At 33.8% G+C, this 25,500-nt stretch overlaps 1 protein-coding gene across 1 annotated transcript in view; it reads left to right on the forward strand.

Moving 5' to 3' along the window:
- Positions 1 to 25,500, forward strand: part of ROBO1 (roundabout guidance receptor 1) — a 1,153,604-nt gene that overhangs the window by 169,303 nt on the left and 958,801 nt on the right. The window contains exon 2 of the mRNA XM_050779013.1: positions 11,613 to 11,749. Within this exon, the coding sequence (XP_050634970.1) occupies positions 11,662 to 11,749 (88 nt within the window). The 5' untranslated portion in view covers positions 11,613 to 11,661. The remainder of the gene's footprint in view (positions 1 to 11,612; positions 11,750 to 25,500) is intronic.

Consider the following 25,500-nt stretch of genomic DNA (forward strand, 5'->3'; position numbering starts at 1 on the left):
CACTCTATTTATACCATTATATGAATAGAAATTACCGCTGTATTTAACTTATCTCCATCGTCTCCCTCTGCCCTACTGTAAACTCTTCTTGGGTAGGCACTGTCATTCATTTGTGTATCTTAGGATGGTGCATAATAAGTTCTCAAATAACATTTATTTAAATGAAATGTAAACGTACAAAAATCATCAGTTTACTATAATTTTGGTATATTCATGTTTTTGTTTAGAGAAATTATTCTAATAGTGACATCACGTCCCATTAAATGCACTTTTTTAAAACCTCATCAGACATTAGTATTTATTGAAATGTAAAAGTAGCACAGTGTGGAATTTTTATCTTTAATTTACATCGTAGCTGGTTTTAATTAAAGTTTTGGTCTCTAAAGTGAAAAAAACAATCAGCAGGCATTCTTTTCCATTTAGACTAAACAGAGGGAAGAGAATGATCACAGCAACACACTCTAAAAGCAGGGACATTCTGGAGGTGACTACTTCACTTGCTGTATACTTCGATGGTTGTTAATTCCAGGAATGGCCAGCCAAAGAGGTTTGCTAAACAACTGTTGTGTTTCTCTAATTTTCTCTCATTCTTGTGTTCTCTCACTCTCTTTTCTCCTTACCACTCTACACTTCTCCCTCTCAACTTGTGTCAAGACAGACCAGCTTCATATTTAACTTCTGTTCGACCAAACCCATGTTCAGGCATTTTTTATTCTATTTTTGTGATCAGTCTAAGATAAATGTAACTCATCAGAGGCAACACTTATTAGAACAGTGATGTTATTGATGTGTACTTCCATCTTACATTTCTTGAGTGATGATATTGTTCAGAAAGATGTGTCTGTAACTGAATTCACTTTAGCTAGGATGACCAGACATCATGCGTCCCACTAATTTTCATCAGAATGATGAAATGAACAATATGATTGAAGGTCAAGTGGGCCTAGAATTCATCTGCCTGAGCTGGTGTAAGCACAGCATTTTGAAAATTGCTTTTGTTTGAAAATTGCTTTCTTTCTGTCTTGGTGTACATGAGTACACTTTTAAGGAATCATTTTCTTGAATTTGAACATTCATTTGGAAAAATAATGCATGATGTAGACAGTTTTAATTTTAGCCATAAAATAAGAAAAAAAAAAATTCGGATAGACTGTATTTCATTACTTTTCATTAGATCATCTTTTTAAAATGTCTTTATTATTTAAATAATTCTATTAATATAGGAATGCAATCTTTTTTTAAGCAAGTCAGAAAACTAATTCTGCCTGAGGCAATCCTGTAATTAAAGTGAAAGGAGATAATAATCTCCATTTTTCTGTCTTTACATTTGCCTTTATGTTAGCAATACTAATAAACCTCACATGTTTAGGGTGAAAAATTGATTTGAGCCTTTCTGCATTTACTGCTGTGTTTTTTCTCCCCCCCCCACCCCTAAGGATTTGTAAGTTTAATTTGCCATCGATTCTTTAATGATTATGGTAGCTACACTAGAGAAACTAGTGTTTATCTTCATCATGCCCTGTGGATAGAACATTAGGTTTATTTTTATATGTAGCTGCTTTTTCGTCATTTTGATAACATGGTCTAGCCAGCAGTTGACAGCCATCTTACTGTTTTATTGATTTTATATTTTAATCGTAAAAAGCATTTATGAATTCTAAGAATGCACTATATTAAAAATATCTAATCCAAAAGTCATACAACTATTGCTTTAAACCATGTTAAAGTACTGGCTTTAATGTGCTCAACAGATATCAAAGATTAAGTAGCACTTTTAATGATTATTAGTTTGACTCTTTTCAGGCTTCATCTAGTGCTTTATTTGAAGATGTCAATCAGTATTTTGAATACTTCACATGCAGGGTTATAAAAGCCATCTTATACTTCAGATTCTCATTTCGTAGCGATCAAATAATTATTTATCCTTTCTTTGTGATGATTGTCCTAAGATGATAATACAGTAAAACCTAAAGTCCAGAGAAGATGTCTCCCAGCCCTGAACACCAGCACCGGCTCAGGTGGAGGTGACCGGGGAGTGAAGTGCACTGTGAGAGTCCTTGGTTGTAAATAGGCTTAGTCCTGGCTTTCTCCAATGCTGGTTGTTCCAGTAGTGAAGTTGTCTCGTGGACAGGCTCAGGACCTCTGGTTAGCTAGGATGTTGCAGGCAGTGGAATGAGCTGTTGTTCTCTCCTTCCTGGAAGCAGGGTTGTTTGGTTATGAGTTGCTGCAATGGCCTGAGTTTGTTGGCCTCCTGCCAGGAGGAGGTTTTTTCAAGAGAACACCAGCTGAGGTTGTAGTAGGGGGATCTAAGCTTGTCCTAAAATCTCAGGTGATGGAGGGGGCCATAGAGCTCCCAAGAGTTTATGTCTTTTGTATTGAGCTACCAGGGCTGGTAGAGAGGGTTAGGCAGGTCTGGGCTCAGACTCTCCTAGGGTGAGGCTTGCTGCAGCCACTGTGCGGTGGGGGAGGTGGTAAAAATTAAAATAAAATAAATTAAATAATAAAGTACATAGAATAGGATGGTAAGGTTTATTTTTGCCGATATTTGGTATTACTTTTTAAATTTTTTCAATGCAATTGATTAGCATTCAATTACATTGCAATGTCTTTAAACACAATGAAATGCACAAGACAACCAGAAGTTAAAATTTTTGGGAGTCTAGGAGTACAGCAGGTCCATGGCATTAACGTTAGCTCTATTTGCCAAAATGCTACTTTTCCTGAATTTGGTGTAGGTTGAAGTATAAGATTCTAAAAGGATGTGTGCTTCAGATTACTTATTTTTTTCTTTGTATTATTAATTCATAACATATCTGTCTACATGAGACTAATAGATGTACTATTTTAAGTGTACTTACAGATTAAGTTTAAAAGAAGTCTTTGACTCTTTATCTGGCCTCGATCAGGTACTTAAGTATAACGTGGATATAGAATAAGAATCTCAAATGACCACATTTGTGATATACAGCCTGAGGTTTATCACTGTGCCCTGAGTTTCCTCACAGTGTGTTTAGAATTTTCTGTATCCTGAAGTGTGATGAGAATTAATTAGTCTTTCATGAAATGAATGGAAGCTTAATTGGAAATAAGACCTATGATCTGCCCAAATAAAACAGATGTGATTCATCATGTAGCTGTGCCTACGTATAAGGAACCTTTAAGAACTGAGGTGACAAATTAGAGAATCTTGCAAATATCCTTCCTTCTGCAACTCCTGCTAAACCCTGTTGCCCAGTTTTCAAGATGTCTTTGTCTTGCCATCACTCCTATACTCTCTATTCATATATTTTATTCTCAGTCTCAATTTAAACTTATTTTCCAAGTCTTTTGTTCCTAGTTGCCTTTCTTGCCTCATTTTGTAAAGCAAATCCAAGTATATAAGTGAAGTCAGAAAGTTAGTACTGATGCTTTCCTTAAAGGATGTAACAGTTTGGGGTTTAGCATAATTTAAACGGACTAAAGGTAAAGCATTTGCATGTTTCTATGAGGAAAGAATTTTCTAAATATATGTGAAGTACTTAAGCTAAATGTAATGTAAACAAATTATAGACTTTTTAATACATGAAAAATAATAGAATGTTTTAATTAATTTCAGACTTAAAACTGTGCTTTATGTACTTTATTTTTTATGTGTATGTCATTTTAAAATAATGTATTTATTATAGGAGGGTTGACAGTACTCGAAGTTAAAAAGAGTTTGGTAGTAATTTGTCCAGGTCACCTTGTCTATTTGAAAATATTAATCCTGCAGTTTTAGAAGGTATTATACACTTTTGGCTTTTTAAATTTCAAGTGAAATGCATGAAATGCACTTCCAACTAAACAGAAGCAGTAGCAAATTATCAGTAAAGTGAACTTCAGACTTATATACACATTTTTATTCTACAGAACTCTAGAGTAGGTATAGATTACTCAGTCATTTATAACACACACACACACACACACACACACACACACGCATGCACACATGCACACACACACTTCTTACTAAGTTTTCCATTTCCTAGCTTGAGATTTTGGAAACAGTATGACATATTTTTTTTTTTTTAAACTTTCAGTGTTCTTGTTTCTCACCAAACTGTTGCCTTTCTTTTGCAATACAGTTAATGTTTATTTCTACTTTTTCTCCCCACCAATTGGACTTGTATGTAAGATCCTATTCACCATATTCTTTCATATAATATACTAATAATCATCTACATGGTTTCCTTTATCTGGAGTCACTTTCATCTCCAAGTTATACAATGTATGCTGAGCTTCAGCGTCCCATATGCCATTAACCACTGACAAGAAAAAGCCTGGAATTTAGTCTTGCATTCAGTACCTTCTAATTCTCTTGACATTTTGCAATAGTTGTGAGAAACGTAGTAGAGTTGGCTCCAGTTTATTTGCTAACTGTATATTTTCTTGCAGAGAAGTAACTTAAAGATTCTGAACTTGCATGCTCACATGAAAGATAATATATTATGACTTATTTTCCTACTAGTAATTAATACATAATACATTAATAGATTAATTCATAGGTAAACTGTGAAGTGCTACATATACGTCACATATTATTTATTTTTACCTTTACACAAAAGCCTTCCATGGAGCCTTAGTTAGGTACACATCACACATACCCTCATTGAATATCTTTACCCAATACTGGAGTTGTGCAACTTCAACAGACCCTTTAGAGCCTAGCTCAAGCCTGATCCTCTTCCCACCTTGACAACTTCCTTGTGTCACCAACTAAATCCTTTTTATTTTTGTCATTCATGTGTAATAAATTATTTACTCCTCTGACATGAAGAGAGTATATTTATTTCACACATATTTGACTTTCCACTGCCTGGCACAGAGCTCTCCATAGATTAGATGTTCAAAAATGTTTATTATTCATGTATTTATAACTCTCCTAAAAACTAAACTTTGCATTCTTGATTTTCACAACACTCTACAACATTATAAAGATTGACTTAAATAGAGATTGATTTTGGGTGATGGATTTTCCTACATGAGCTCTATGACTACAGTCCTATTTGGGTAGACCAAGCTATAGTCTATCTCATGTAAAGAGGAAGAATATCTCCTTTACCAATGTGTAGATTGCTAAGTGATTCCTCTGTTACATGCAAAATCCACAATGAGGCTGTCCTTTTCTTGTTGTTTATCTCACAAGGACAGGCAATTTTTAGGCATAGCAATTTACTTTACAAGCCACGGTTATTCTCTTTATTAAAGGCTAGGACAGAGGCCAAGTCCAGTGGCTCATGCTTGTAATCCCAACACTTTTGGAGGCCAAATCAGGAGGATCTTGAGGCCAGAAGTTCAAGACCATCTTGGGGCAACATAGACAGGCTCTGTATCTATTAAAAAAAAAAAAAAGTACAAAGAAAAAGAAAAGAAAGCCAAGTATGGTGGTGCACACCTGTAGTCCTAGCTGCTTAGGAGGCTGAGACACTTCTCAGGCTGATCTCAGCAGCACTGGAGTCAGAGGTTGCAGTAGTTTGGTTTTTCAGGGCACTTTTTCTTTTTACCTGGAAATGAAGACAAAAGAAAGTAGTGTGGCTTAACGGAAAACCAATTTTGGTTCATAACAAGGAAACCCTTTAATAGTTTCTGTCCTTCCAAATACAGAAGAAAAGGAGAGAGTCACCTAGGCTGAAGAGTTTCAGAAGAGGAAATAGGTGCCACGCACTGATAAATTTAGGAAATGTCGGTGTTCTCTTATGTAATACAAAATCCGTGCTTTTGACTTTGTTGAAATATGCACTAACCTAAATTAATTATTTATGAAACATTTTTTACTTTCTAAGAAATTTTGTTAATACTCCATGGAACAGGATTCTCCTAAAATATATTTTGAAATGTTTCTTTGAGAAAAATAACCCTCCTATTAGCAGGCAATGGATCAGCATATTAGTAAATATATTACTTGAAAATAAACATTAGCAACATGTGCATATGAGCAGCATATATACATAACATATTAGTTTTTAAAATTAAGATCCCTGTGGAAAGGATCTATATCTTGATTGTGGTGGAGTTTGCACAGTTCTATACATTTGTCAAAATTGAAGTGCACCCTTAAAATGAGATTATCTTATCATAAATATATTAAATTTCAATAAAGTTCATTAAAATAATCCAAGCCTCTAATTTTTTGCAAATTAGACCTAAGCCAATACTATTCTAATATGAAGCAGTGTGCAAATACAAATATACAATTGGTTCTGTCACTTACCCTGGAGGAATTTCATCAGATGCTATTTGAAGTTGGTGATAATGTTGACATCAATATTAGTAGATATCAGGAAATAGAGCAGGCATTTTTTTTTTTTTTTTGGACATGGAGTCTTGTTCTGTCGCCCAGGCTGGAGTGGGCGTCGCCATCTTGGCTCCCTGCAAGCTCCGCCCCCCGGGTTCCCGCCATTCTCCTGCCTCAGCCTCCCGAGGAGCTGGGACCACAGGCGCCGCCACCACGCCAGGCTAGTTTTTTTTTTTCTTCTATTTTTAGTAGAGACGGGGTTTCACTGTGTTAGTCAGAATGGTCTCGATCTCCTGACCTCCTGATCTGCCCGCCTCGGCCTCCCAAAGTGCTGGGACTACAGGCGTGAGCCACCGCGCCCGGCCCAGAGCAGGCATTTTTATAAGCACTCTACACACATCTCACCCAATGATGTGGCTATTCTTCTTCACATTTTACACTTCGAAAGATGAGTCTAAGAGAGTTTAAACTGTTTGATGTAAGTGAAACAATTATCTGAGTGGTGAGCTAGGATTCACAGTGGAACAATTTGAATTTACACTCTATGATTCTAAAACACTGGTTATATTACTTCCATTCACTTATACTTACAAGTAAATCATATTTTAGGCATTTAAATTACCCTAAACAATTTGGTAATCACATATTTTCAGAAAAGTATGTTGCACATCTTTGTCTTTTCTTATATAGTGTTAGTTTCCTTAATTCAAAGCCATATGTGCATGCATTCTTAGTATTCTAAAAATAGGCACTCTGTGTACACATCCATGGGAAAGGTGTTCATAGGGTATTCAAAGGTGTAGTGCTTTTTCTTGTTGAATTAACTATTTTTAATACTGAGAGAACATACAAATATGGTTATATCACGTTCTTCACTAAAATCAATTATCTTATTGTTAATATGTCAAAAGGTGTGGTTTTAAATAGGGGTTAGTGTGTTTGCTAATAAGGTTATATCCTAACTTAGGGGACTTTCATATTGAGAGAGGATTCCTAAAGACCGAATATTCAAAGTATTGAGAAATAAATGATCGTTTGAACTTTATTAAAATTAAAAATTTCTACTCTGTGAAAGACACTGTCAAGAGAAAAATAAGCCCCACACTGGAAGAAAATATTTGCAAAAGATATATCTGATAAAAGACGGTTACTCAAAACATACAATGAAAGTAAACAAAATAAAAGGCCAGGTGCGGTGGCTCACACCTGTAATCCCAGCACTTAGGGAGGCCAAAGCAGGCAGATCCCTTGTGCTCAGGAGTTCAAGGCTAGCGTGGGCAGGGCAACATGGTAAAATCCTAGCTCTACAAAAAATACAAAAATTTAGCCAGGTGTGGTGGTGCACTTCTGTTGTCCCAGCTACTTGGGAGGCTGAGTTGGGAGGATTAATTGAGCCTGGGAGGTGGAGGTTGCAGTGAGCCAAGATGGCACCACTGTACTCCAATCTGGGTGACAGAGCAAGACACTATCTCAAAAAAATAAATAAATAAAATAAATAAAATAAAATTCTTAAACTCAACAGTGAGAAAAGACTTAACAAATATCTCGCCAAAGATGATAATGAGATGATAAATAAGCCACTAAAAAGATGTTTCACATCATGCCAACAAGGGTATGTAAATTTAAAACATTATGTACCATTGCATGCCTACTAGAATGGCCAAAACCTAGAACACTGATAACACCAGCTACTAGCAAGGATATTGAGCAGCAAGAAATCTTACTCATTACTAGTGGACAGACAAATGGTATAACCACTTTGAAAGACAATTTAGCAGTTTCTTGCAATAATAAGCATCGTCCTACCATATAATTGAGCAATCACACTATTTATTATTTATCCAGATGTGTTTAAAACTTACCTCCACACAAAAACCTGCAAATGGATATTTTCTCCAGCTTTATGCAGAATTGCCAGAGTTTGGAAGAAATCAAGATGTCCTTCAATAGGTAAATGGATAAAGAAACTATGGTACGTCCAGACAATGGAATGTTATTCAGTGCTGAAAAGACATTAGCTATCAAGACATGAAAAGAAAAAACATGGAGGAAACTTAAATTTATGTTAATTACTAAGTGAAAGACATATATAGCCAATTTTAAAAGGCTGTATACTCTATGGTTATGCCTATACGACATTCCAAGAAAGGCAGAACTATGGAGATAACAAAGAGATAAGCAGTTTCTAGGGGTTCGGAAGGAGGAGGGATGAATAGATGAAGCACAAAGGATTTTTAGGGAAGTGAAACTATTCTGTATGATACAATGATGTTTGATATGTGTCACATACATTTGTTCAAACCCAAAAAATGCACAATACCAAGAGTAAACCTTAATGTAAACTATGGACTTTGGGTGATAATGGTGTCAATGTAGGTTGATCAATTGTAACAAATGCAACATTCTGGTGGGGGTTGCCAACGGAAGAGGCTATGCAAGGGCAGGAAATGGAATAGTGTCAGGGAAGGAAGTTAATGAGAAATCTCTGTACCTTCCACTCAATTTTCCTCTAAACGTAAAGCTACTGTAAAAAGTAAAATCTATTAAAAGCAAACGAAAAACTTCAAAGTACTGAAGTGATATGTGTACAATAGCTAATAATGCAATTCCCATTTCTGATTTGTAGGTACTACCTTAAAAATCATATTATGTTTTTAGCTACGTACTACATAAATTCACAGAACTAGTCCTAGATCATGAAAATTTATTTGAGGAATATTAATCATAATACCTTACACATATTTGAAATAATATCTGCCTGTTGAATAACATAACTTGGGGGGGATTCAATCAATTATAATAAGTGTTTTTACTTTCAGGTTTATTTTCTTATGTGCATGTTTGATTAGACTCTTTATTTTATCAATAGCTGCCTGCTACAAACAAGCTATATATAGCTATTAATAAATGACAGTTAAAATGTAATTAGCCACAGATACAAAAATATCATTTAACAAATATAATCCTTCTAAATTTTGAAGTAATAAAGTTCTAAAGAGCCTTGAGATTCATACATGTTTTTATTTACGTCAAGAGCTAAGATACAACTGCTTATACACATTTAAGAAATCAGAGGTCTAGGCCGGGCGCAGTGGCTCAAGCCTGTAATCCCAGCACTTTGCCAGGCCAAGACGGGCGGATCACGAGGTCAGGAGATCGAGACCACCCGGCGAACACGGTGAAACCCCGTCTCTACTAAAAAAATACAAAAAACTAGCCGGGCAAGGTGGCGGCGCCTGTGGTCCCAGCTCCTCGGGAGGCTGAGGCAGGAGAATGGCGGGAACCCGGGGGGGGCGGAGCTTGCAGAGAGCCAAGATGGCGCCGCTCACCCCAGCCTGGGCCACAGAGCGAGACTCTGTCTCAAAAAAAAAAACAAAAAAAATCAGAGGTCTAGGGTTTATTCCAAACAGGACTCTATGTCTAGGACACTCAGTAATCAATTAGAGAGAAGAGGAATCTGAGAAACTCCTTAGGCAAGCAGAAACCAAGAAGATATAGGGCAACTCTTATATCAAAAGCCAGCCAAGCAGCAATGAGCAGTATTCAGTGTACTTGTACATTTTCTCTGGAGGAACAAATCATTTATACTTCGCTGACAAACGTGATCATAAGCCATAACACTCAGTGGATAACCCTGTAAAAGAGCTTTTGGACAAACTAATAACTGCATAGTTTAGATTAAAGAGTAAAAATATTAATCTAGGTTTATAATGTAGTTATATAATATCAGTGATGAGTGATACGCTAGGATAAGGAGAGTTACAAGAACATTAACCCCAAGACAAAGAAGTCAGGGAATAAATATGAAACTACAGTAACCAAGTATATTTTTTGAGGCAAGGTTCTAGCTCACATCAAAGTTGCTTACAGAGAACGTTAGAGAGAGGAAATAATCTCCAAATATCTAAAGTCAAGTCAGGTGATTGTAGCTGTCCGGCAAGAGATCAGACAGCTTTGCTAGGGGGAAACTTAACAATTAACTCTGCATTGATAAGTCATAAAATAAGGACAGCTCAACTCAAATAGACAAAATAGCTATGTCCAGTTAACCTACAATAATAAATTGGTAACGTTTTTTCAATTTGTTATTCTGAGTGTCACAAAAATAACTGTTAGAACTTCGTAGGGGTGGACAAATTGCTTTTTATATAGTACTAGATTTGTTTATCTATTTTTGACTAAATAGTAAAAATATTATTAAAAGATTAAGTCTTTCCACTTCTCAACTCTCATATCTAAAATTTGCCGAGTGCTGCCAAGTATACTTGTATATTCCCACCAGAGTTATCTTCTAAATTATTTAGATCATTTTATAATCTATTATTAAAATCTGTGGTGTCTCCTCATTATCTACATTACTTGCCCTATTTATTTTTAAGTTCCCTATCACATTACATTCTGGCAAACCCCATCATCTAGCCAAAAAACTACTGTCCTTATAGTAGCCCAAATACATCTTTATATCATGGGAATATATCTGTATCTACCTATCAACCTGTCATCTATCTATGATAAAATTTATATATAAATAAATGTACCATGAAATTTATGTATCTACATACCATCTTACTTTGAAAACTTGGTTCTATTGTTGTTTCTAAATAGTATTGTTTTATTTTCCACTTACTGGATATTATCTCATATCTCAAAATGCCACTTCTTCCCTGTAAGCTTGGTCCAGTCTCCCTGGCAAAATTAATTAACCAGTTATTTGCATATATTTTTGTAGCTTTATGCTGTCATTTGTTATTATCTCTTAAAAAGTCCCCAAATATTATAAGCTTTGTTTTTTACGAGGATACTATCTTATGTTTCTCTGTCATATTCAGAATAGACCACTTAGTAATTTTTAAAATCTGTTTGTGAATTCACAAAATTAAAGTGGCCTCAAGTTGTTTATGCACCTGGGTGAAGAGCAAGGTTTTTTTCTGCTATATCCCCAAAGCAGCATAGTGCTTGACTCATTATAAATTGGTTGTAAATATTTGTTTAATGAATGATTAACTTCAGTGTTTTCTAAATGTGATGAGAGTGTTCCAACTAAATTGGTGGGGGATTCAAAGTAAAGATCACTTATCTGGCATTCTCTAAAAAACAGAGAAAACCAAGGAATCATTTATGATTAACATGTAACTTAAAAATGAGTTTTCAAAATTAATAACTACCACATTTGTTTGAAATGTGAATCATGAAATATATTCTGTACAATTCATTTTAGTAATGTAATAATTTTAATTATGTTTCATTTCAAAAAATGACATTTCAAATCTATTTGAACTGCAATATTTCACAAAATAATTATCTCTCAACATAGCTAACCATTACAAAATAATAATTTTGTTTTTTTAAATCTCCCCAGATAACACATATCTATCACTGGCTGGGTGTAATGCAAGGAAGGGACAAAGATGAAATGGAAACACGTTCCTTTTTTGGTCATAATATCACTCCTCAGCTTATCCCCAAATCACCTATTTCTGTCCCAGCTTATTCCAGGTAAGTGCTGTGCATTTGTTTTATCAATACTTAACCAGTAGTCCTTCTTTGCTTTAAATTCACTTTTTATTGTGTGTATTGCAAATCAAATTTGTTCATTTTCTTTGGAACTTGCAAGTCTGTGTGAATGTCTTCTTGAGTATGAGTGCTGATCAATTTCAGGGGTCAAATTATTATTCTTGAATAGAGAGCACTTTATTAATTCCCAAGAGAAACAGAACATTGAGAAAAAGTCACTGTGCTGAAACGTGTAAGGAGTGTTATATTAACTAAGTGAATTAGAGTGGCAGAAGAAAAACTACAGTAGGGAAAGGATGTGTAACACACAAAGGACACCTAAGCCGCAGTGCATGCCGGTACCATAGAAAAGGAACATCAAAAACTTGAAACATTGAAAACTGACATTTCTTAGAGTAGTAACATGTTAATTAACAGGCTGAACAAGGTAAGAATAAAAATGCGACATGCTGCTGTGTTGCTACCATAGTTACCACTGTTTTGGGTGAAGTTAGAAACCTATTTCCTTGAAGTCATAATTTTATTAATGGTATAGAATAGCATTTCTTTAAAATGCTTTACTGTTACTGTTTTAATAAGAATTAGTTAGGTCCAATGTATGCTAGTGGAAAATACAAAAATATGTTGATGTACTAATCCAAATATAATTTTATGTTTCCTCTTAGATAAGACAGAAAAAAGTGAAGTTAATTTGAATACATCTAATATGTCTTAATTTAGCCAAGTTATTCATAAAGAATAACATACCATGTTTTGTTAGACCATACTATGAAACTTTGTTTTTATTTATTTTATGGTTATATTTATTTTGATATTCAGCAACTATATGTAGCTTATCATGTTCATCCACACAAAATCAAAGATTTCGGAAAATCCTGGGGCTTCAATTTTTCCCTGTGCTGGGTTAAGATTGACATTTTCACCTCAAAGATAAGGGAGTTGTAAACAAAAAAACATGATTTGTATTATCTGTTAAAAACATTTTCATATGACTGCAGGATACAGAAATTTTAAGTCTGTTGTAAGAAAATACATTTAATGATTTGTATCAAATTAGGTTAGCCCACTAAAATTACTATGTATTTTTATTTTTAGTCTGTTCCCACATTCCCTTCTCTTGCCATGACTCTGTTGAGTATTAAGATTAGTGTATGAATCAAAGAAAACATCATATATTTCTTAAGTATGTGGAAAATGCAAATATAGGTACACATTAATTCACTGTTTTGTAAATTGTCAGAATAAAGAGGATACTTATATGAAAGTGTTTTTAAAACTACAGCTATAGGTAGACACAGATACAGATACAGCTTAGGTATAATTCCCCTTAAACTGTATGGCCAGCTGATAACTCCTACAGGTCAATAAAGTTGGTCCGTGATGTAGTTATTGAGCAGGATATCAAAATTCAAAATTGTTAAGTGAGGTTTGAACCACCTGTGTCTATCTAGTGGAAGAAGGAATGCATGTATGAATATATATGGTGAGAAGGTACAAGGTTTATCTAGGGAATAAAAAATATCATCTTTTTATTCAAAAGGATATTGCATAATTTAGAACACTTAGGTGCAAAAGCTGTCAAACCTCTGTGATTACTATTTTACATGCAAATACTTCCAAATCTACAGTATATGACTTCATTGCCTAATTTAATATGTAGATTGGTTACAAAGGTGATAGCTTGGTTATCAGTTAGTTAAAAATATATGCCACACAATTGATTACTCAGGGCCCATTTTGAGCCAACACTTTCTTAAAAAGAAATAAGGGTAACCTCAAACGGGATGCATACAGTTAGATGCCTTTTTATTTCAGGACTACAGAGTTCAAGAAACATTTCAAAGTAATTTACCCGTCAAAAGAAATATGCCGTTAGCTTTTCAGAAAGGACACCCGCGGAGTGGAAGTCATTTTCATAACTGCCTCCATCTAGGAGCACTGGCTTCAGGCTAGGGAGAAAATCCACTGAAAATACTCACTGGCCTTAGAGTGTCCCTTCCTTTCATTAATCTCCGAATGAAGAGAAGTCTTGATTCTTCTAATTGCTTTTCTAGCTTTCATATGTTCATTAGCGAACTTGGATCTGGACTGAATTGAGCATGTCTCCGAGGAAGCAAAAACTGGATTAGCTTTGAAGGCAAAATATTAGTGTCTTTAAAAAAAAAGAAAAAACCAAAACAAACAAACAAAAACGTAATTTCTTATTCAGCTGATTTATTTCCACTCTTTCTCTTAAGAAAATAAATTCTCCTTCATCAGAAATGTATTTCTAATAATAAACAATCAGATAAAGATATCAGACAAATGAAAAAAATGTAACATGCTTCTAAAAAAAATAAGGAGAATTTTATATTCTGTAGTACTTGACTCAGTGAGTTATCATCAGCCAAGGTGTCTACAGGAACAAGATTTCTCAGGGTACAAAAGAAAAGAGCAATTAAAACATTGGCACAATGCAGGTTATTTTATTACCACAATAATAAAGTGTTTTTCACTTCAAGTTGTGGCTAGATAACTTGATGTAAGTAAATATTAAAATATTTGAATGTAATATCTGGAATTGATGGATTGCCCAGCTCAATTTTTTTTTCATATTTGATTTTGTCTCCCTGTATAATACATTTTTAAAACTGCTGTTATGTTTCATAACATTACATATGAAATGGTTGGTATATGAGAAGGCAAGCAAATTACTTGTATATAGTAAATCAAGAAATACTCTTATTGTTGAAATAAATTGGTTTAGAGAAAAGGAATAATTAATAAATGGATTCTAAGAATAACCAGGCTTTGCCAGCCATTTGAATTGCTGCTTTCATTGCATGTTGAGCCCATTAAAACCCACCTCCTTTTTATTAAAACCACTGGTAGATGTTTTTCATGTTAATTTACTTCATCTCTAATTCACAAATGAAACAATTATTAAACCATTTGAGGTTATCTCTTGAGGTGTGCTGAATCCGGACTAGGCCATGTCTTGACTTAATTTCTGCTAGAAAAGAAATCTGACAGATGCCAAGGTTTACATTTTAAGCATCTACCTTTTATTGCCACGGATGTCAGGAAGACAATGAAAAGCAAATGTTAAATGGTATGTTATTAAAGCATATATTTCACATATAGTGGAATTAATTAAAACATTTAAAAACCTCTATGGTAAAAAAAATAAAATTGAATTCTAGGCTTATATTGCAATATTTTAAATGAAAATACCTGAAGAAATACTCACAAGGTTGTATTTCTATTTGAATAAATAAGATAGGCTACCTTAAAGTTAAGCATGATTTATTTTTTCCTTTCCATTCTCTAAATGTGCAGCAGTGTTGTCCTTCATTAAAGATGCAGGTGCTAGGTGCTGACTGGGTTATTTCCTTGTCCCTGACTCATGTCAACAAGCCTTGAGTGTGAAATTTTCTGAAATGATTTACTGCTTATCTGCCCCACCCATCCACTGACCACCACTTCCGTATCTTGCTGTTATACCCCACAAAAGATAATTGAAAAGAGCCGTTAACCGGGTCTGAATCATCCATAAATAAATTATAAATTGTGAACAAAAATTCCTCATGTAAAATTTTAGAAATTACAATGAATATATACATACAACCCCATACATTTCTAAGTTTTTTGTTTTAGTTTTCATATGCTCAATACATTTTGAATAGACTTGAAGATTTTTTCAGATTTTTATAAATCTCCTTTGTAATGTGAAAACAAATTGAAAGTAAATAAATTCCAGAAGTCTAAATATGACAGAATCTTTAGGAATTTCTTTTGGGATACTTTATTTAACAAGTAATGTTGCATGCATGCTTCTTACAAAGTTTATGATCCACAGGTATGTTTTTTTCCCAATATTTGTGGTTAGTTTCTATGGCAAAGAAACATGTATTTGGAAAATATATGTCATTTAAAACCTATAGAGATTGCTTGCTCATAGGCAACAGTTTAATTTTTTAACTGCACTGACTATTTAGAAAGTAGTCAATTATTTTGAAAAACATAAAAAATTACCATTATAATATCATATTCAGGTATAAAAGTACTTAAACACACTTAACTCTTAAATTATGCATTGATGGAGGTATTATACACAAAAGTAATTTGATTTTACATGCTACTTGACAAATTTGTCTGACTAGAAAGTTGTCTCTCAACATGTTTTCCATGAATTGTTTTTTCAGAAGCAACTGAGATGCTTCTTAAAATTAAAGATTCCTAGGACCCACGGCAGAATCACTGAAATAAAGAGCTTGGGCAGTTTTGCAAGTATCTACAAATTATCTAACGGGCAGAAAATTTGAGAACCTCTGCTTTAGACATTTGAGTTGATTTTATTTTAATGTTGAGTACACTTAAAGAATGTGTATTCTCTGAGGGCAGATTTCCATGAAAAAGGGGAAAAGTTATCTGGAGATATTTGTTTTCTATATTGCAAGGATTTGGAGGAGCAGATTTGATGCCACTACCAGTTTATTTCGCTTCGGTTTTGCTTATGATTCTTGTTATTTTCATCTCTTAATAAATGTTTCTGTAGTGAAAAACATAATATATCCTATTGGATGAAAGGCATTAGCTCAATACCCAAAGCCACTGAACTAATAAGCAGATCAGTGAATATTAAATTATATTATTGAAAGAGACTTTACAAAATTCAAAGTTAAGTTTGCCTAGTGGGTACAATTCCCCCTAAATTTTGTCCAAGCCTGAGTAAAATCTTAATGCAGATATTAAGTAGCTGGAAATTTATAATAAATTAGAATAATATGTTAATTATGCAAATATTCTATAAAAAGAAACTAATAACCATGGCTGTATTATGACTTACAGAAGCCTTAGACAATTTTGCCTTTATGGGCCCCTTTTTCCATAAAATCATCTTAAAAGTATGTCAATATCAACATGACTTATGCCCGAACGTGATGCCTAAAAACAATAGTCCTACAAATAAAATGTAACAAAAACTTACCTTTACACATTATATAAACCTCATAGAAGAAAACCATAACATAAGAGAAATCAAATATTCTCTGAGTGTTACTTTTTATAGTATAATTTTAACAACAATAATACGTCTCTTGCTGATGACTCACTTGATACCGACTTGCTGTGTTTCCTGTCCCCCATCATTCTGCAAAGTTACATGAGCTAGTGCCAGGTGTGGGCTAATGGATCCCGTGAAGGAGATCTTCTGCTTGTGGTGCTTAGTGAAGGTTGCAGAGGGCTCATCCCTAATCCCATTTCCCACATCCCTAATCACATTGCGTCTGTCTGTGAGTGTTTTGTGTACATACACACACACACACACGCGCACACACACACCCTCACCCACCTACAAATCATGGAGGTCTCTTGTTACATACTCAGGACATTTATCTACTGTTAGACTCCTGTGATTTGATGAATTTATTTATTTTCCTCCCACTCTGCTCATTGATTTAGTAATCGAGCATAATGTCAATTATTTTTGAAAGACCCAAGCAAGCACTTTCCTCCTTGGTTTGTTTTTTTGTTTGTTTGTTTGTTTTGAGAAAATAAAACTCCCCCCAAAGGTGAGAAATGGAAGTCAGTTAGTCCCCATTTATCTGTGTTCTGCACAAAACTGCTCCACAGTACTTTAGGATCTGTCCAGGTAAAAGTATGTATATGTGTGTGTATATCTATCTATCTATCTATCTATCTATCTATCTATCTATCTATCTAATGTACCTATGTAATATATGCATGTATATCTATCAATATATACATGTATATAGTGTATGCACACATACAGATAAAATAAGTTCATCTTGACTCAGACTATCTATCCATTCTTTCACCTATGTGAAATAATGATACAGACAGTATTTGTGTGAAGGCCAAGTTAAGATCTTATTTGAATTAGTTTCTAAATTGTTAGCAATAAATTGTTAAATACATGGGTTTGTAAAAAATGACAGAATGTTTTATCTTTTCAGTTAATTTTTCCTTTATTTTGGTTTGGGTTCTGTTATATTCAGCTTGAGTGAGGAAACACTATACCTTGGTAATATCTAGAGTCAATAGAAATGTTCTTCAGATAAGGGAATGCTCTGCTCCAAAAGGTGCATTCTTCTGTTTTAAAATTTACATTTTATATGATGCCCAGCTATGTGCACGTGCAATTCACAGTTGTTAAAATTACTTGCATAGTTCATCATTGGGGTCATTATTTTGCTTAGGACAAGAGTACTCTCATCCATCATTTGTATTTCCTATGCTAATGTGGGTATCTTAAAAAAAAAAGACTAGTAGATTAATGATACCAAATGTGTCTTAATTTATGCTACATTTTGTTTAAATCAATATTACAATTATATTACAGCTTCTTGGGTATTCAAGAAAGATTCAAGATCTTTTCCAAATGTGTACATTTATATATTGTTTCTTTATGATCTCATCATTTTCTTCTTCCTTAGGAAGAAATATCTTTAAGGTATTTCTCCAGAATTCATGAATAAATGAGCAGAGATTGTATTTATCTGCTGTACTATAGCCCTTCATTAAAACTCAATTTCATGGGGAAAAAACACCATAATTTGTAGTTTATATGAACCGAATATCCACCTTTAGACACATTTCCTCAAATTTAAATATTGGAGGTTAATCATTATGGCATATGTAAGAGTCATTGTCCTCACATTCTTTTTACCATTGAGAATAGACATGGTGTCAACAGAGTAACTAATTCAAACTTAACAACTAAATAATAAACTTAATGGCTATTAACTAAAAAATTAATCACTAACATTAAAAAAACCCTGTGTTCAGAATAGGAACACCATGTTAATTAGAATGATCACTATCCATCAGTATTTCATAGAGGGAAAACATACGTGTTAGCAAGGATGAGGTCTTGTCTTAGATGTTCATGGGACTTTTTGCCAAATGTGCACTAGAGCCCAGAGTAAAAACTTGAGGAGGGCATGAAAGACTTCACAGATCTTGTAAACAAGCAGAAAATAAACCCCTGAAACACTCATATTTATTAAGTCCCTAATAAAGAGCTTGCTGTTTGTTACACTATAGCTTTAGGAGTTTCTCAAGGTTGAAAAGGGGTGAGTAGGAAAGAGAGCCCCAGGCTTATGCCAAGGTGCAGAGCTAAGTGCATAAGATGAGCACATATTTGGTTTGGTAGAAAGTAAAGATATATTTTGAAAAATGTTTGGAAATGTTCTCAGAAAGAGACAAAGTTCAAATCTGGAGGAGCCTTATTTGTACTTGGCTGGGCAGCTTTACCTGTAAACTCTGGACAATAGGAAGGAATGAGAGAGTTTAAAGGAGAGTAACCTAATAAGATTATATTTGAAAATAGTGATTCAAGTAGAAAAGTGGTCAATTCAGTTTATCTATTCTAATTTATTAATTTAACAAATGTTTATTTAAGATTGCCTGTTGAAGTTTCTCTTGTAAATTTGGAGAACGTGTCAATGAGAGAGTCTCTCTTCGTGTCTTCTTTTGTTTTCCTTCTCTGTGGGTGAAAACTATTAAAAACCAAATTACATATCAAATTGTCTAATTACAATAAATTTTTATTATAATAGAAAATAGAAAAAAAAATCTTCTGGAGTTATTCAGATCGGTTCTTGATATCTGAAAGAGTAAGGGGGAGCTAAAAATTATTCACTGAGTGTTTGTTGATGAATGAATAGATAAGAAGAGTTTGCATAAAAATATATGGCAACATTTGAATAGGACCATAGAGATGAAAAAGGAATAACAGGATCTAAATATCATAGATTATAAATTATATTAGATTCTAAATATCATATAGAAAATATATGAGCATAATAGTTACAGGACTTCCATTTGGTCTTAAAACCAGTATTTGGTTTACATTTCTTGATTAACTTAAATTCCTAATAAACTGAAAATGCTACTTAAACTTGCCATACACAGATAGATATATATGTATGCATATGTATATATTCTTCACTTTGTTCCTTGTATAGATATTAACACTGGTAGAATATTCTAGACAATTAACCAAGTTAAAAGTAACACTCATAAGAATAATACTACAACCAAACTGGAATAAATGACTACAAACATGTTTGTTGTATATATATATATGATTTGTTCTTTCAACGTAAATGTTTCTTAAGATTTGTACCCTATATTTGTTTATTGAAACAGTAATTTTTTAAAAGTTCTTTGATTCTATATGTTTCTTGAGTTTTACTTAAATATGTACATATATGTGTGTGTTTATATGTATAAATTTATGTGTGGTATTACAGATGATTGGAAATTCTATCAGTAGAAGTGGCAAGCCTTGAGAGAACAAATACTTAAGGGAAAAAATAGTGTGTTCGTTACTTTCTAGAGACTATCAATCAATTGAAGATGAAATCTTAATAACTAGAGAAATTGCCAGCTGTACTTCAGTACTGTGTCTCTTCATTAGCCTTGGTCTTCTAGTGTGAAGCTTTATTTAATTGTTTAAGTAGATGGAAGCAAACTAACAGATACGTCAGCCACAAGACAGTCAGTGAAGAAACTTGTATTTGTAATCTAGCCGTAGAGGCCAGGACAATTCTACTTTGATGATATGGCCTTTGTGATGAAACTGGATAGAAAAACCCCACGTGCCACACGGTCCACCTAATTAAGTCATCAGAATGCATTGCAGCAAACAGAGTGCCTCATATGGACGGGTATAAGTAATTTTTTTCCCCTATTGCTTGGTTAATAGAAAGAGGCGTTAACCTAAATTATGACTGATCGAGGCTATATGGTACAGCTGTTGTAATTGTGCCTGAGGGTAGAGAAAGCCTTGGTTTAAAAAAAAAAAAAAAAAAAAAAAAAGACAAAAACAAAAACAAAAAAACTCTCTATTTGCCAGACACTGTCATTACTTCATTCAACTATTTTTTCTAGATTTCCTAGTGAGCTTTCATTTATTCTGCTTTCTCTCATTGCTTGTGTTTTTCCTCTTGCCACATGCATGTATCCTTTGTTATATAAAGAAACAAAACTGTGCCATGATTTCACGTGGAAGAAATGCTTTGAAAAAGATTTCCGTTATGGAATCAATAATTCATAAATAAAATGAGTATTCTTTACTATTAAAATGAGATGTATATATTAAAAACTTAAGAAGAAGTTGAATACATGGGCCTTGAAAATATAAAAATGTATTGTAACTGGCCTTCTCCCCAAGAGAGTATTCACTGCAAATTTTGAAGGATGTGGCCACACACATATAGTGACACATACTTATATAAATATAGAGTCACAATATATGGGTGTGTGTATGTACATATACATAAAATATGAGTGAATTTATTTAAATTCATTTATGTATATAACAGTGTGTTTTCATTTTAAATTCTTTATATACAGCTAGTTAATATGCACAAGCTGATATAAAGTAATACATTTTTATCTTAAGAGGAGGATAAGATTTATGATTATTCTATTTATTTGTTTGTTTGTTTATTTACTTATTGAGACAGAGTCTTGCTTTGTTGCCCAGGCTGGAGTGCAGTGTCGTGATCTTGGCTCACTGCAACCTTTGCCTCCTGGGTTCAAGGGTCCAAGTGATTCTCCTGCCTCCGCCTCCTGAGTTGCTGGAATTAGAGATGTGCACCACCATGCCCGGCTAATTTTTTTGTTTTTAGTAGAGAAAGAGTTTCACCATGTTGGTCAGGCTGGACTCAAAATCCTGGCCTCATGTGATCTGCCCGCTTAGACCTCTCAAAGTGCTGAGATTGCAGGCATGAGCCACTGAGCCCGGCTAGGATAAGATTTATTATGACATGACATTTTTCCATCAGTGTTAATAGTCATTCTCCGAATTACCAGGTTACTAGGACGATGTATCTACACAGATGACTGAATTCCTTGTATATGAAAATAACTCTTTAGAATATATAATTTCTCATTTTTCCATCTAAATGGCCTTTGAACTTTATTTTAATGTTTTATCTTGTTTAAGTTCTTAGCTTGACATTCAACTCAAGCAGAGGCATACAAGCATAGCATCACTAATACAATAAACCGGAATTCGGAGCTAAGTCATCCCCTGTGTTGCTGCTCTTGTCCATGAGGTATCATGGCTCACTGGAGTCATAGGTTTTCCTCATAACTTTATGACTCTAATCACTTTGTTCCTATCTCTTTCACTGCACATTTTATTTCTTTTCTTGACTTTTTCTTTTCTAATATGTTGAGAAATTCAGGCTTCTAGATAGTTACTGTATACAAAGTTGTGTTACTTCCCTTTAATAATTTATGTAGGTGATTTCATGTTCTTTTAATAAACTGAATACAAGACAAGGATTCTAAGATGCATCATTATGTATGGCCAAGAAAAGAATATAACTACCAGTTAACCCATGACACCATAAATTAATGATACTTCTATGCAGTACATTAGTTGGACCAATCTCTCATTGCTTTGAAGTTTCTTTCATCCTTTCCAAAAGAGTTGGCAATTACTCTTGCATCTAGTTTGGTAAATGACAAACAACTCTTTTGAAATTTCTCAGGAAATAGACACTTCCTTCTACCTAAGGGTGTCTTCCTTTCTTAAGTAGCATAATTTATGCTTCACAAGAACCTATAAGTCTGTGACCATCCCTTGAACAATAAATATTTTCTTCACAAAAGTCAAATTTAAGCCTGAAATTTTGTTTCTAAGCTTCAAATAACAATAACATTTACTGACAATTTTCAATTATACTGGAATTATGGAATACATTTTAAATGACAATTAAACTCAACTTGTGTGTTCCTAATAATGCACATAACTCAACTGAAATGACAATACGAACAGTCATGACCAATTAATCACATCACAGTCAATGCCAATCACATCAGAATTGCTGCCTGGCCTATAGTGACTGCAAGATGCCATCTACTGTAAGACTTCAGGGTCAAAATGATTTTTAAGGAAGGGTCTTTGTATTGATAAAATACAATAGATAGAGGGAAATTGAGCTGACATAATCCTCAAGCTCCTGAAAGCTATTAAACATAAGTGTACAAATGTTCACTGGCAACTAGTTCTTGAGATTATTATTTTAAAGCCACAAATGTGGCAAACATAATGAAAAATGTAGTATAGTAATACAACTGTGGTTAAAATTCATCCATTTACAAGGTCACTTTTTTCTTCCAAATGGAAGTTTCTTTCTCAGGTTTAGAAACCTGTTCATTAGAACACCAAGCAAATTCTCTTAAAATCTTACCATCATGACAGTTGAAATTTTTTAGTATGCACCGAGATGAAATGCATATTATGATTATTAGGTGGCTGTATAATTTCTTTTTCGCAGGCATTCCGGGTAGAAAAAAATAGCTCCAGTAGACACTGTGCTGTTTCACCACAAGTTTGCTGGATCTAAATAATGTCAATAGAATAACAACAACTGACTTTATTATACTTTACTTTCAAAAGTTTACTGAAACATAATTATATACAGACAGGAGCATTTCTCAAGTAGTGCTGAGCATTTTCCAATTAAATGGTGACTATAATGCAAATTGACCAATACTAATAAGTAGGCAATATTACCCCTTAATCAACCAGCAGCTGACTAATATATTGGTTATAGTCACTGAATCAGTTTTGCTGAAACTTGTTTCATTGAATCTTAAATTTGGCATCATATGCTTACAACTATAGTTTTATTGTATTTTTCCACCAAAAATCTTTTATTGTAATACTAAGTTTAGCTTTATAAGACGGTCAAACTGTTTATGTATGATTTTGCGTACCTACAAGTAATGTATCAAAGTTCCTGTTGCTCTATATCTTTCTGAGAAATTGGTGTTGTCAGTGTTTGAGATTTTAGCTGTCTAATAGATGTGTAAGTAGCATCTCGTGATTTAAATTTTTAATTCCTGAATAGTATATGATCTTGTTAAGCTTATGTGTCATCTGTATTGGTTCTTTGGTGAGGTATTTATTTGTTCAGACTTTTTGCCCACTTTTTGGGGGGTTGGTTGTCTACTTATTGTTGAGTTTTGAGAGTTCTTTGTTTTTTTTTTTTAAGAGAGAGTCTCCCTCTGTCTTCCAGGCTGGAGGGCAGTGGTGCGATCTCGGCTCATTGCAACCTCTGCCTCCCAGGTTCAAGCGATTCTCCTGCATCAGCCTCCTGAGTAGCTGGGATTGCAGGTGCCCACAACCACACCCAGCTAATTATATAGTAAAGACGGGATTTCATCATGTTGGTCAGGCTGGTCTCAAATTCTTGACCTCAAGTGACCTGCCCACCTTGGCCTCCCATAGTGCTGGGATTACAGGTGTGAGCCACCACATCCGGTCAGTTCTTTGTAAATTTTGAATTCAAATCCTTTATCAAATACCTATTTAGCAAATATTTTCTTCCAGTATTTAGTTTATATCTTTATCCTTCTTACATTGTCTTTTGGAGGGCGGAAGATTTTTCATTTCAATGAAGTCCAATTTATCAATTTTGTTTATTTCATGAATCAGGCTTTTGATGTTATACCAAAAAACACATCGCCAAACCCAAAGTCACTTAGGTTTCTTCCCAAGAATTTTAAATACTTAATATTTTATCTTTTTACATAATATAGTTTACATAAAACATAAACATGTAGAATAAAAGCCCCCTTGTAATGTCTTCACTGTAAATAAATGATGCTAACAAGAATATCTTCTGTGTCACTGATGTATGGAATGATAATCAAATGTGAAAATAGTAATATTCCTATTATTTTTGTCAACATTACAAATAACATTGTTTTTTGTTTTCCATGTTAATTGGAAATGATGTGTTGTGAAATCACAAAATTAAGTCTTTAAGTCTTAAAATATTAAATATAGTTAAAACAGGACAAACAAAAATTAAGATAGAAAATGTAAACCAGAGATATTTTATGTAAAAAGATGTTTAAGAAACAAGGAATTTGATGAAGATAGGTGGACCAATTCAGAAGTGTTATTAGTATAGATGGAACAAGTTGATGTTGGCCAAACTTTTAATGTTCTCTGGATGTTCACAGAAGCAGCTCTACAAACTATAGAATCATCTGGAAGTGATTTATAGTGACCATAGGGCAGATGATTTATTCAAGTTTCAACCACAAGGTTTAGAATTAATCTTTTTCTCAATTCATTTTCTATTTGTACCCAGCTATCTCTTTTGAAGACGAACTACCTTTTTTCACCATTTCATTTTTGTAAGCTTTCACCAAGTGTTTATATAATCATCCATTTTAACAGATTACTTTATTTATAGCAAATAAACTGGGCACTGTTAACCAAAGGATTGGTTTTAGTGTCATACTTCTACCAGCTGTGTGAAATGTTTAAACTTGGGACACTCGCAGTGATTTTTTTTTCTTTGTTTTGTTTTCTTAAAGTAGAGAGTATTTACTTTGTGGCGTGGTTGTACCATTTAAATAAAGATTGTAAAGTATCTAATACAATGCCTGGTATATTGAAGGCAATGAATAGAGAGTAGCTATTATTACTTTTAAAACATATATACTGGTAAGATTTTGGAAATATGGAGAGGATTGGAAATTGTAGATGGATGAAAGATTATCTGGTCATTTTGAGCCTTGATGATGATGATGATGTCAATGACTGAAAATAGAATGTTTGGAAAGGAGAATTGCTCCAGATTCATGGAGGAGTTAAAAGAAAAAACACCATGGCATGCAAGAGATAAATTTTAATGTGGTTAATGCATATAAATATACTTAACTTCTTCAGGATAGCGGGTGTTACATACTGT

This window comes from Macaca thibetana, chromosome 2 (assembly GCF_024542745.1).
Source record: "Macaca thibetana thibetana isolate TM-01 chromosome 2, ASM2454274v1, whole genome shotgun sequence".
Taxonomy (NCBI): Eukaryota; Metazoa; Chordata; class Mammalia; order Primates; family Cercopithecidae; genus Macaca; species Macaca thibetana.